This window comes from Podarcis tiliguerta (assembly GCF_965153285.1).
Source record: "Podarcis tiliguerta genome assembly, chromosome: 1".
Lineage (NCBI taxonomy): Eukaryota > Metazoa > Chordata > Lepidosauria > Squamata > Lacertidae > Podarcis > Podarcis tiliguerta.
Genome location: NC_139534.1, coordinates 64680377 through 64694634, shown reverse-complemented (window position 1 = coordinate 64694634; position 14258 = coordinate 64680377). Strand labels below are relative to the sequence as shown.

The 14258-nt window shown below is 43.9% G+C and overlaps 1 protein-coding gene across 1 annotated transcript; it reads left to right on the top strand.

Moving 5' to 3' along the window:
* Nucleotides 1-3560: 3560 nt before the first annotated feature.
* On the top strand, nucleotides 3561-12594 carry MYOD1 (myogenic differentiation 1). The gene is made up of 3 exons (XM_083446591.1): nucleotides 3561-4493; nucleotides 7313-7391; nucleotides 8174-12594. Exons 1-3 carry the CDS (start codon nucleotides 3951-3953, stop codon nucleotides 8431-8433), a joined length of 882 nt encoding a protein of 293 aa, XP_083302717.1. The 5' UTR covers nucleotides 3561-3950; the 3' UTR covers nucleotides 8434-12594.
* Nucleotides 12595-14258: the final 1664 nt, after the last annotated feature.

The following is a 14258-nucleotide window of genomic DNA, read 5'->3' as shown; positions in this document are numbered from 1 at the left end:
CAGTGGGACTTAACTCCCATTTAACAATTTACAGCTGATCACTTTGCCATTGCCTGTCCTTCCCACATGTCTGGAAAAGTTGCTATCCTTATGAGAGGATCTCTGCACCCCCTTTAAATTTCTGATCCTCCCCAATGGAGCTATTGGAACCCCACTTTATTGGGTAGCAACAAAGCCCTGTATCTTCAGCTGCTAGAAACTGTTGCAACAGTTAGGTCTTCAGATTGTTAGGTCTTCAGCGGATAGTCACTGAAGACAGGGTTTTCATAACTGTGACTGAAAAGCTCAAGCAGGCAGCTGGAAAGGACAGCTTAAGCTGCAGGGAAGCCTGGATGGGAAAGCTGATAATTTAGGAAAACGGACCCTTTCTTTGGCTAGTGTGAAGAAGCGTCTTCCTGTGCATTATGAAAGCGCATGAAACATGCCAGCCAGTGATCAACGTCCAACAGCAGGCCTGAGGCTCCTCTCCACTCACTATAACAAAAAAATCAGAATGTGTTACTTGATTTCTGGGCAATTTGAAGTAAACCAGTTTGGGGTTTTCCCCTCCCAATTGTTTAACAATGATCACAAAAAACTTCTCCGCTTCCTCAACTTACACTACTGGGATTTGTCGAGCCTCCACATGGGCGACTGCGTGTATGGAGCGACTGTGAGCTCAGTTCAGTTCTGTTACTCAAACGAACCCCTGGTCTCGGAGTGTTTTAAGCGTCTGCCTCTCGCACCGAGGTCTGGTTATCGGAAAACAAAGTCGATTCCACAAGCCTGAAGTTTGCCGGCTCCTGTATCAGCGCCATCCAGCTCCACTTAAAACGTGTTTAATTCACGTGTCAAGTCAAGTTCAACTGGGCTTACTTGTTGGATTTCCCAGGAACCTTCCTCACTCCACCCCAGAAAGAGCCACACTGGCTGCTTGGTGGTGGTGGTGGGGATTTACCCCCACAATAGTGCGATCCGATACGTGCCCAAGTAAATCCCACTGGCTTTATTGAGGCTAGCTCAGTGTGCATTGAATAGCAGCCTCACTAGGTGTAATACTTAGGACACCCCCCCCACACACACCCCGCAAAGTAGCTACAGAAGAAAAAGGAACGCGCTTTGGAAAAGGTCCATTTTCTCCCACTCGGAGTCTAAACGAAAGTTCCTACACGACTTGTTACACGACTCCATTCCCTGGCAAAAGTGCGCAATGCGATCCTAGGCTCCCTTTAGGGCATTAGAGGCCTGGTTTCCCCGTGCGTCCCCCCCCCCCCCCTGTGGCTGAGATTTTTACAGTTGTGGAACTCCTTCCTGCGATTAGAATTGGTTGGTTGGCTGCAGGTTAGCGATCGTGCGCACCGGTGTGTCCCCTCCCCCTCCGCCCATATCTAATTTAAAAGAAATGCCGCGCTAGCGCAAATTGGATTTTAAATGTACATCAGCGCTGCCTTCGGGGGTCCAGATGTCTCCTGTCTGCGAATCGGCCACATCGGAATATTCGGAATAGAGGCGACTCAGTCACAGCGACTGCAGTGAGAAAGTTCTAACTGGAATGAATAGTGACCCGCCCGCTTAGCGACCTGCTCGGCTCTTATTAGACGCCCGTCGCTGGTGTTGGCGTCGAAGCCATAGAAGCAAACAGGAGAGAGGTGATCTCCATTCTGACGGGGGCGAGACGCAGAAAACTGGCGTGGCGAGGAGAAGGAGCTGGCTTCGGTCAGATATAATCAGAAATTATCTGAAGATGCTCTTCTTTTCTCACCCCCACCTTTTCAAAATCGTGCCTGCCGTTTGTCTGAAAGGGGGATAGGTATAATAATAATAATAATAATAATAATAATAATAATAATAATAATAATAATAATAATATATTATTATTTGTACCCCGCCCATCTGGCTGGGTTTCCCCAGCCACTCTGGGCGGCTTCCAAAGAAACCAAAAATACACTAAAATATCACAGATTAAAAACTTCCCTGAACAGGGCTGCCTTAAGATGTCTTCTGAATGTCAGGTAGTTGTTTATCGCTTTGACATCTGATGGGAGGGTGTTCCACAGGGTGGGCGCCACTACCGAGAAGGCCCTCTGCCTGGTTCCCTGTAGCTTTGCTTCTCGCAATGAGGGAACCGCCAGAAGGCCCTCGGAGCTGGACCTCAGCGTCGGGGCAGAACATGGGGGTGGAGACGCTCCTTCAGGTATACTGGGCTGAGGCCGTTTAGGGCTTTGAAGATCAGCACCAACACTTTGAATTGTGCTGGGAAACGTACTGGGAGCCAATGTAGGTCTTTCAAGACCGGTATTATGCGGTCTCGGCGGCCGCCCCCAGTCACCATATTGTGAGGTATCCTCACAATCCCACAGAAGGTAAAGCCATTAAGTGGGAACGTTTACAAGAACGCTTTCATCTTTTCTTATCTTTTTTTCTTTCTTTTAAAGAGCTGGTGGGAGGGTAAACCTTGTTTATTTTAAGCCACAACACTTCTCAAATCACAAGAAACTGATATCGAAAGAAATAAAAGACACAAACCGTAGTCCGGCGGATTTCAATGCAAGGCGTTTTAAAACCCTGGCTTGATTTGTTGCAAGTGAGTTTCTAAAATGTATTTCGCTTTGGCTGGGTCGTGCTCCTACGGGAGGAAAAGCACACTCATGCCACTGAAATCGTTAGCGCACGTCAGTTCATGAACGGAATCGGGGACATTAACAGAGGACTCTGAGATAAACGATTTTTTGTGAAGCAACACACACACACACAATATCATTAACACCTGATATTACAAATTCAGATCACCACCTCCCAACAAAGTAAAATAAAATAAAAAGCATAGGAACGTGAAACAAAACGAAATAGTTCCATAACACGATTACTTCGATGGGAAAGTCCGGCAGAAACCCTTTCCAAACGGTGAAAAATGTTATTTAAGCATTTAGAGGAGAAAACCATTCTCCTAGAACGTCTTCACAAACCAATCAACATAATTGCCCCGTTATTTATTTTATGATCCCTGAAAAACCCCAGATTACGACCTCTCTCACACACTCTTGTAACAGTAAGGTCCCCCCCCCCGCCACCTTTCGCTATATATCTGGATTGTACAGTATGTAACTTCTTGAACGGATGGTTAATATAGATCGTTGATTACTTGCGGAGAGAGAAAATAACAGCCTCGAACAAAACCAAAAACCAAAACACAAACTATTAAACTGGCAAACATCCCCTCCTTATTACATATCTGCCTTTATGCGTTTCGCAAATGACCCAAGGAGCCCGTGCAGCACTTTTTAAACGAATTAAAACCATGGCGCGATCCTTTTTCAAGAATGCCATCTGGGCAAGTGGGAGCGGGAGATCTCACGCAGAAAATAAAGTTTTGCATTAAAGCGAAGCGCATGTGACCCCCCCCCCGCCCGCTCCCCCTCGAGGCTCTCTCTCGGACGGCTGCTGTTTGACATTTGCAGCCACTTTCCCCCAGCCTTTTGCCGGACAGGGACTTTCGCCGCCGTCCAATCCGGGCGAGGCTCCCCCTCCCCTCCCTCCCCTCCCGCCCCCTGCCAGACCCCAGCGACTGGCTCGGCAAGGCCGAGGGATAAGCCGGCAGGTGGAGCAGAGGTGGCCTCGGAGCAATGCCCACCCCCGCTTCTGGGATAAATAGAGCGGTTTGGATGGCATCCGCGACGGGCATTTCGTTTTCCCCATGGCAGAGCAAGGGGGAAAGGGGGACCAAGAGTGAATGAAGCCCCCTTTCACAGCAAGCCAGCGCCTCTCTCTCCTGTCTGACCCGGGAAAAGAAGCGCACCGACGTCTGGCTCTGCTGGAGTCGTCTGGATTGAAGCCCGCTCGCCCCCTCGGGGTTCTTTAAAGCCAGGCGCTGAGCTCAGGGGTGGACAATTCGGCCCCCTTTCTCTCTCTCTCTTTCTCCCACTCTCCCTCCGTCCAGCCTCTGTGGAGTCCTTCCTCCGCCGCCTGCGCCCATGGACGTGCTAGGCCACATGGAGATCACCGACGGCTCGCTCTGCTCCTTCTCCGCCGCCGATGACTTCTACGACGACCCCTGCTTCAACACGTCGGACATGCACTTCTTCGAGGACCTGGACCCCCGGCTGGTGCACGTGGGGGGCCTGCTGAAGGCCGACGAGCACGGCCACCACCACGGCCACGAGGACGAGCACATCCGCGCGCCCAGCGGGCACCACCAGGCGGGCCGCTGCCTGCTGTGGGCGTGCAAGGCGTGCAAGAGGAAGACCACCAACGCCGACCGCCGCAAGGCGGCCACCATGCGCGAGAGGAGGCGGCTCAGCAAGGTCAACGAGGCCTTCGAGACGCTCAAGCGCTGCACGTCCACCAACCCCAACCAGCGCCTGCCCAAAGTGGAGATCCTGCGCAACGCCATCCGCTACATCGAGAGCCTCCAGGCGCTGCTGCGCGAGCAAGAGGACGCCTACTACCCGGTGCTGGAGCACTACAGCGGCGACTCGGACGCCTCCAGCCCCCGATCCAACTGCTCCGACGGCATGGTGAGTTTCAGGTTTCCGCGCAAACGCAGGCCTTGTTCTTGACTTGGCTCCCATGCCTATGAGAAGCAGGCAGCCCACAGGGGCGATTTCTATCTTTATGATAGCAAAGCGGGTATCTCTTAAAAGCCTGTTGGTCATGAAAGTGTTAAAGGTGCAGGAGCTGTGCCCGAAATAGAATGGCAGTTCTAACACTTCGATTTCTTTCTGTGCCGTGATCTAGGGAGGGAACGGAGCCCAAAGAAGCTTTCTCCTTTGTCTTTAGCCAAACTAAGACCAAGAATCTTCAGTGTCATGACAAAGCCCCGCGACATGCCAGGTCACTACACACCCTGAGCATGCAATGAGTTCTTTTCTGCCACCTCTGAGTAATCACAGTCCCTCATTGGAATATAGACCAGGAGAACTGGGGGCATCATTTCCTAGAAGGCTTAAGCTCCCCGCATCTCTTTTCAAATAAATGAAGACTTCACCTCTATGTGTACCATCTTCTGGGAGGAAGCACCCTTGAGATCAGTGGGTTAAAACACTGAGCATCCACTAGAAGCAGAGAGAAAACTTGTTTTCTGTACTCTGATTCCCCTGAGAGAAAGGACCATCCTCTTTTAATCTTTGTGTCTTAAGAGTACAGGGATTTTTTTGTTGTCTTGGGGGAGGGGGGTGTTACGCAGGAGCAGTCCTGTTTCTCCAGAGAGCAGAACATCCTCTGGGTAACATCTTTGTCCAGATATTAGCCTTCTGCTGTGCCCTGGTCCCATTGGGAGGTTTCCTTGGCTGGCTGAGCCCTCCAAAAGGGGGGCTCCTCTTTGGCACAGTGTAGGAGATTTCTTCTCTTTCTCTTGGGGATCGTGGTGACATGGCTCCTCCAGCATACTCTCAGGGAATCTGGGATACAAGGGGAAAACTTCTCTCTCTTCTGGTACTATTAGAGTAGATAGACCTGGGTGATCAGAGGAGGGAAAGCAGTGGCGTAGCGTGGGGGGTGCAGGGGGGCCGGCCGCACCGGGCGCAACATCTGGGGGTTAGGGTTAGGGGGCGCAAATCCACGGGTTAGGGGCGCAAATTACTTGCCTTGCCCCGGGTGCTGACAACCCACGCTACGCCACTGAGGGAAAGCAATTTCTTTCTCAGGCCATAATGAACTAGTTAGGCTGCAAGCATAAACCCAAAGGAATTCTGCGTAATTCAATTCTCAGCGAATAAGCCCTGGATTGGGACACCTAAACCACCACTTTTATTCATTTAGTCATGAATTCTATGAACATCGGCTCCCACTGGGACATACAATTCAATGAATAAAATAATACAATAAAAAGCAATCGGCAACATAAAACACTGCGGCCCCCATGCAGTTTACTGATCAAACTGTAAACCAATGAACCATAAATATTGCTCTGTCTTTTTGCTGCTACAGAATGACATGAGTACTCTTCTGAAGTTCATGTCCCCTTGTCCTCCCAGGGCATAGTGCTCTTGCAAGGAGTACTGTAATGACTTTATGCTTGGAGAAAGAAACAATAGCCTTCTTGCCTGGTTCTGCTGTGATTTCTTGACACTTGGGAAAGAGATACTTATTCAGTTCTATGTAATAAAGTTGGGTTTTTGAGACAGTGGCTGGCAGGGTATATCAAGCTCTGATCTCATGCGACCCTGCAGGAAAGGGGCAGTTGAAAGCAGATGCTTCTATAACCATGGAGGACAACCATCTTTAGAGGGCAGCCACTAAAACGTTTTAGTACACAACCAGTGTTATTTACTATGCAAACCTATATATGAGTTCAGTGGAACTTGCACCTGCTAATCCAGGACTTATTTTATTTCTGAGCAGATATGTGCAAGACTGCAGTTTGTTTGGGGCTATAATGGGACGGATAGGACTGTGGCAAGATATTCAGCGACTGGCTATAGCTAGCGGTGATGTACAAAGCAGTGATGACCATATGACCATATCTTGCATTGTGCTAATGGTGGCTAGTGGCCTCATGACAAACTGCGCCTGTGTTAGGTGGTGGAGGAGGAACACACCAAAGAGAGGCAATGGTTATGTATGATATATATATATATATAGAGAGAGAGAGAGAGTGGTAACCAACAGCATACATTAGGGACAGAGGCAGGGAGAGAGACAGAGGAGAGATTTTTCTTTCTTTTTCCCAGTCCAGTGCTTAGTACTGGAATCAGGAGAGATTTAAGTGAAGTGGAATTTGCTACTCAAAAATTGCCTGTCACCTTCTTGTTCCATGTTTGGACATGGCAGGTATAGATAACAGAACAATCCTCAGATGTATTGGTTCATCTTGGTCCCAGCGCATTCAAAGGGCTGTAATGTAAGGGGATGTAAAATAAGTGTAGTCACCCACCCACCTATAAGAAGTCATGATAGGAATTTATACAGTTGCTGAGTTTGTCTCTTGCCAAATGTGGCAAAGAGCAAATGCATGTTAGAAGTCAAGAAGAGAAAACCACAAATAAACAAAGAGGTTAAAGGCGCATAAAACCCTTTAAGGCAGGCATGGCCAAACTTGGCCCTTCAGCTGTTTTGGGACTACAATTCCCATCATCCCTGACCACTGGTCCTGTAAGTTAGGGATGGTGGGAGCTGTAGTCCCAAAACAGCTGGAGGGCCGAGTTTAGTCCATGCCTGCGTAAGGTGACTTTCCTCCTCTTTTCATTTAAAAGGCTGGATTGTTATACGTGTGTTTCCTGGAGCAAACGCATAAAGTGTGAATGACATGTGTGCACCCTTAAGAACTCCTATACACATTTGGACACCTGGTAGCCCTGATCGTATTTCAGACCTAATGTCTTGGTTTTGTTTCCAGCTGGATTACAGTGGACCCCCTTGCAGCTCCCGCAGAAGGAATAGCTATGACAGTAGCTACTATACAGAAACACTAAATGGTAAGTATCTGCCTCGTAAGAAATACATTATTCTATATTATGCTCTCCACAAATATTATTATTATTACTTTTACATTCTGATCATTATTACTATTATTATTTTGATGGATGCCTTTTAATGTAACTTGTACATTACCTTTTTTTAATTATAGACCACAATCTTCTTTTTTTAAAAAAAATGGCAATTGGACCAAAACTTTAAAATTATTGGGTGCTTTTTTGCCTTCAAAGGCCATTGTACAACTTATATTAATCTTTATTTATTGTTGTGTTTGCTTATTACTTTTTCACCTCACCTTCCCGCCCAAAGGGAGTCCACAGTGCCATACATGCAATCTAACAGAATAACAAAATAAAACACTAAAGCACTCATATATAAAAACTGTAATAAAACAATGATGCAAGTCCCAGCATTCAGAGTTTTGAAAACAGCAGCCCCAATTGCCCTTCTCAGAAGGCTTGGGGGGAAAACAGTGTTTTTTTAGCTTTTGGCAAGAAGATGCTATCTACCAGTATGTGGAAGAAGTTTCCAGTGGGGGTGGTGGTGCCACAGACAAGGTGGCAGCTGTAGGCAGGATGGCAAGTGAGCCCTCCCCCTTATTAATAAATAAACCTTTTATATAACTCATTTGGCTTTTAATTTCCATTGACACCTCTCAGAACTGTACGGGGCCTGTTGATTCAGATATGAATAGGTGTGTGTTGTTGTCAGTGGGGACCCTATGGCAAAACAGCTTCTCCTTGGTACTGCTTCTGAGACTCCCTGATCTCCTTGTCCTCAGATTCAAAGCAAGGGAAGAGTTCGGTCATTTCCAGCCTAGATTGCTTGTCGAGCATCGTGGAGAGGATTTCGACAGACAGCACTGCCTGTGCCAGCCTGTCCACGGTCGAAAGTGGAACCGAGGGGAGCCCCTGCTCACTCCAGGAAGGGGCTAGCCTGAGCGAGCCTGGAGCCCAAATCTCCTCTCCAGCTACCTGTACCCCTCTCCCTCAGGACAATGTCAGCAGCAGCAGCAGCAACCCCATCTACCAAGTGCTATAAAGCCATAGGGGACAGAAACTGCCAACAGGAGTGGATCTCAGCCGATACACTTAAGCCTGCCTTCCGAAGATCGAAAAAGAAGTACTTGTGGGTTTTTGGTTTTCCTTACCAGTTTTAATCTGTATCTAATGATTCCAAGCTTGCATTACTTCAAAATACACTTATTTATTGGTTATAAACGAAAGCTATTTGTATATAGAAGAACTTTAGAATTGCATACCATGAAATGGCTAATGTTGAATCTGTGCTTTTTAAAAAGGATTATCCTTAAGTTTGAGGGTCTTCTCAGATCCTGTGAGGAATAAACTCTTGAGGCGAACCTGCACAAAGGTTGCTTAACTACCACTGATTTCAGTCTGACTTGGCCTACTATCCTATGCCCACGGACGTGGGGTTAGGCCCATGTAAGTAACTCAGTGGGACTTACTTCTGAGGAGGCATGCATAGGATTGCACTGTTAAGCAACCTAAGGCACTCTTCTTATACACACTTGCCTAGGAGTAAGCCTCATTGGAATCAGTGGGACCTAATTCCGAGTAGACACATTATAGGATTGCAGCCTTCCTTTCTCCTCAGAAACATAGACATCCACGTATATTTTTTAAAAAAAGGTTGTGGACCATTTTTTAAAATACTTATTTTGTATACTTGTAAATAAGAGTTGCTTTGCAAAAAAAAGAGAAAAGATTCCAACAAAACAACCAAAAAAAATTTACGTATTTAATGTTGCTTGGTTTGTCGTGCCAAACTTTAACTTTATATATTTATACAATGTGGATGCTGAGAATGTTTTCAACAGTATTCTAAATAAAGAACCTTATTTATAAAACTGCTGGAGTTATTCTGCCTTTGGTTAGGGAATTTCCTTTTTTTATTTTTTAGGTTTTCAGTTTTACAATTACATTATTTTCCATTCTTATACAGTAGTTCTTTTAGACTTCCCACCCAGCATTCCATAACATTTCTTTGTACATCTTGCTTAGTTGCATATACATTAATTCCTTCACCTTATTTCCCACATTTTCATAACCTTAATATTGTCAACTGTTGGTCACAAGGTATCCCCTACCTGAAATTTATACAGTGGTACCTTGGTTTACAACCATAATCTGTTCCGGAGGTCTGGTTGTAAACCAAAACAGGTTGTAACCCAAGGCGCGCTTTCGCCAATGGGGTCTCCCCCCCAAAATTGGTTGTAACATTAAAAAAAATGGGTTGTAATTTTTTTAAAAAGGGACACACATTTCTGGGTTTGACATGGTTGTAATTCAAAGCGGTTGTAATCCAAAGCGGTTGCAAACCAAGATACCACTGTATTTGAGATCATTTTTTTCTAAATACTCCCCTAGAAACTTCCACTTACTCCTCGTCTGTTTGTCTCTTGATTTCTTATTTTAGATGTCATACTTGCAAGCTCTGCATATTCAATTAATTTATTTAACAATTGTTCTTTTCCTGGAGTCTCTCTTTGTTTCCAATATCTTGTGCATACTATCCTCGCAGCTGTTGTGGGCTTTTGTGGTAACTCATTCCCAAGTATGCCTAGAAGGAATTCTTCCGGTTTCTTGGGGAATGTGAGTTAAACTTTTTTACACCATTTTCCAAAATTCCTTTGTCCGGATGCATTTGCACCATAAATGAATGAACGCAACCTCTGCGTCTAGGCATTTCCAACAAAGTTTTGGACCTCTTTTGTACATTTTGGCCCATTTAACTGGTGCCAAATACCATCTATACATGCAGAGAAGTTCATTGTTGAATTCCATAATTTTTCCTATGCAACAATTTCAATATTATGCCCAATATCAATGGCCAATTTTATCTTTGCCTCCTTTATGAGTTCATATTTGGTCTCCCATTCTAACAATAATTTATATATTTTTGTTGGGCCCCAAATCACTTTTTTCAAATTCTGAAGCTTCTTGAATGAATCCTCTTTCTTTATCTTTTCGAAACATCTCCTTTGTTTGAAAATATTGAAACCAGTCAGGTATCCAGATAGATATCTTTTGCCTATCTCTTAGTTTTATGTTGCCCTCTTTGTATTCAAGGATGTCTTTATACTTTCCCCAAGTCCTATCCATATTTCACCTTTTTACTGCAACTGCTTCTACCAGTGAAAATCAACCGGGAATCTTTCGTTCTAGGATATCTTTGTGTCTCATCCAGACCTTATATAAACTTCTTCTAATCACATGGTCATAAAAACCCTTGTGAACCTTAGTTTTTTCATACCATAGGTACACGTGCCACCCATAAATCAGATTGGTCCCTTCTAAAACCAATATATTCACATCCTTCAGTTCTATCCATTCCTTCATCCAGCTTAGACAGGTTGCTTCAAAATAAAGTTTCGCATCCGGGAAAGAAACCCACCCCCTTTGCTTTTCATCTATTACTATTTTATTTTTATCCTTGGTTTTTTCTTTTGCCATAGGAAGTTTAATATATCTTTTTTCCCCATTTTGTAAAGCAGTTGGAGTTGGATATTACAGGTAATGATTGAAATAAAAATATCATTTGGGACAGGGCATTCATTTTAATTACAAATATCCTGCCCAGAAAAGACAGATTCAGGCACTCCCATTTTTGAAAGTCCTTTTTCATTTCAGTCCACACTCTGTTATAGTTGTCTTGAAATAAGTTCAGATTTTCAGATGCAATCCAGACACCTAAATATTTAATTCTCTTTCCCATCCCACTTTGATTCCTAAGTCATTTCCAATTCTTTCTTTGTTCGGTTATTTATATTCTGAGTTAGCATTTTCTTTCTGTCTTTATTAGTATAAAATCCCGCCAGGTTGCTGAATGTTGTAATAACTTCTAAGGTTGTTGGTAGGCTTTCCGAAGAATTCTCTACTGTTATAACTACATTGTCTGCAAAGGATTTAAATGTATATATTCTCTGTCCTATCCATATGCCCTTTATTCTCTCTTCCTCCCTTATCTTTCTTGCAAGTACTTCCAATATCAGATTAAACAATAGTGGAGATAAGGGGCATCCTTGTCCAGTACCTTTTAAAACTTGAAATTCTGAGAATGTTTTCAACAGTATTCTAAATAAAGAACCTTATTTATAAAACTGCTGGAGTTCTTCTGCCTTTGGTTAGGGAATTTCCCCGTTGCTTTCAGTACAGTGTTAGCAAATGCACTTCTCATTCGGTGAAGAATATTCACTCTCCCTATATAAGAATAAGGTGAGTTACAGTGCAAACTTACACCTGTCTGCTTTGAAGTAAATTCAGTTGACTTCAATGGGACTTACTCCAAGGTGTAGGAGATTGTAGATTGATTCCACCCTTCTCTGGTGGATGATATTGATGGCCATCGGCTAGGAAATCAAGGCTGCTGAGTTCTCGCTGTGCGTGGCCACAGTCTATAGCACACCATCTTCAAGATAATTTAGTCCATAGAATTGTAGCATTGGGAGCATCTAGTCCAACCCTCTGGTATGTCGGAATCTCAACAAAAGTATCCATGACAGGTGGTCATTGATTAATAAATTCATTTAAGACTTTTGATAATTCTATTCTCTAATGACATTGTAGGTAACAACCAGGCTGCATTTCAATCCATACAATGTTTTGCTAATGGCTGTAGAGAAGGAGGGGCTAACCAGATGTTGCCTTCCAGATGTTGCTGAACTACAGCTCCCTTCATCCCTGGCCAATGCTTTTGCCAAATTATATGCATTTTTATTTATTTTTTTGGTAAACACAGGTTAGTTAGAAAACTGCATCACAAAATTTGGATACGTGGGAATTTCAAAGGATGGTTATGTTTTCGGTTCTCATATTGGTTTGAAAAGTGCAAGTTTGATAAATTCTGATTTAAATGCAAACTGAATGGAATTTCTTGCTCATCCCTACTTCAAATTGCAGAGCCTCTTTCACCTATGTGCTGCTTTTGTGTGAGTTGGCATGGAAGTTAACACTAAGGACCTTTTGAAGCACATTGGGCTTCTTATTCATGAGCAGATCATATACAATAGAGATGGGGTTCTTTTAAAGTTCTTCAATACTATGAGAATCTTTCCTTTTTTCGTTTTGTTTTGGGTAATTATCAAGCTCTGGAGACTTTTTCTATTGTTGTTTGTGCGTGTTCTGTGTAAATAAATATCTGTCTTTTTGTAAGTAAGATAAATGTTTGAGGGTCACCACATATCATTGTTGTTTTCTTGATTTTTTTTTAACCATAGCTACATGTTACTTTAATTACTTTGAAAACTTTAAATGTATGAAGTATTTTAAACTCCTTCTTCAACTGAAAAAGGCTCCCAGAGTAGCTTACCATGATCAGGACTAAGATGGTCTCTGCCCTAAAATCTAAAAGGCACGGCACAAAAGGAAAAGGAATTGGGAGGGAGGAGGAAAATAAGGAAACACAGACACTAGTTCTTAGTTCAGAGTTCTTTCTTATCATTGTTAACAGGGAGGGTAAGCAACATCTCTGCAGATTCGTCTTCTCTAGCCAACGGATGGGGCCAGGTTGGTATCTTCCTTGCCATGACATTATAATATATTTGTACTTTCTTATGAGGAATTGGACAGAAATTGCAGCATAATTTTGATTCACCACCTTTGGTCGCTTTTTTTATTTTACACTACTGCTTACTGAAAGCAAGTAAAATTGCAGCATGTGAAGCTGAAGCCCTGAAACTCTCAGTCAGAATATTTGTGTTCGACAATGAACACCCTGTTCCACAAGTATTCCCGGATATTGAATTTCAACGATTTATTTTAGCAACCTAAGTTTCCACAGCCTGGTTCTAATGTTACAACAGAGACCACGCATGCATTTAACACATCCCAAAATAGGCCCATTAAAACACATACACAAGGGCTGCTTCGTTTGTGACACACACACACACACAGAGAGAGAGAGAGAGAGAAGAGAGAGAAGTATGTACAATGTCACATTACAATGCCAGGTAATTATTATAAGGATAGTCAAATGGTCAGTCGAACCACCACATGGCTCTATCAGGCAGCTAGGTTCCAACTCCAACTCAGGCTCTTCCTTCCTCCCAGCTACCAATTAACATTGATGAGACATCAGAGTGCCTAGAACATTCCAAGGTGCCTAGAACCAAAACCCAACCAAGAATTGTACTTTAAATGCCATCCACTGCTTTGAGAGCTGGTCGCGGTGGAGGGTGGGAAAACAACTTCACTGTTCTCTCAGGTAATGTGAACACACGCCGAGTCTTCAGGAACCAACAGAAAACCCATCTAAACCATGAGAGTTGGCAACCTGTTGTTGTTGTTATTATTTTTCACACTGAGAGTTGTTTTCAAGCAGCTGTGCCCTTTACCAGTAGCTCCCGGTTTCACCTGGCAAAAAAGGAGAGCAGGCAGGTTGAGTTCAGTCCATGATATTTTAATAATCGCCTAAATAAAGTGTTTTAAGCTTAGTACGGCAGATTAGTCAACTTGAGAGGCTGTGGCAACACTCGGAACTTCCCTGGTAACCGATTTAGCAGCGGGGTTTATCCTCACATTTTTTTCCAAAGGTCAAGAATGCTGTCATATTCTGTATGAGTCTGATTGAAGCTCAAACCAGGGTAGTCATTTCTGTAAGCTAAAGCAGATGATGTCGGTGTCACTGAAATGTAGTGTCAGTAGATAAGCAAACGATGAGCATAGTTAATGCGGAGTGCTATTTAGAGTGTACTGTATCAGAAAATCTGAAAGTCCCTAAAACTATAAGTACAGCAGGATCATCCCCTACCAAGTCCACAAATAGTGATGACCATTTATTCATTTATTTTGGCAAGTGCTCCACAAATGAATTCCAGAGGCAGTGCAATAGACAGCTCACTTCAG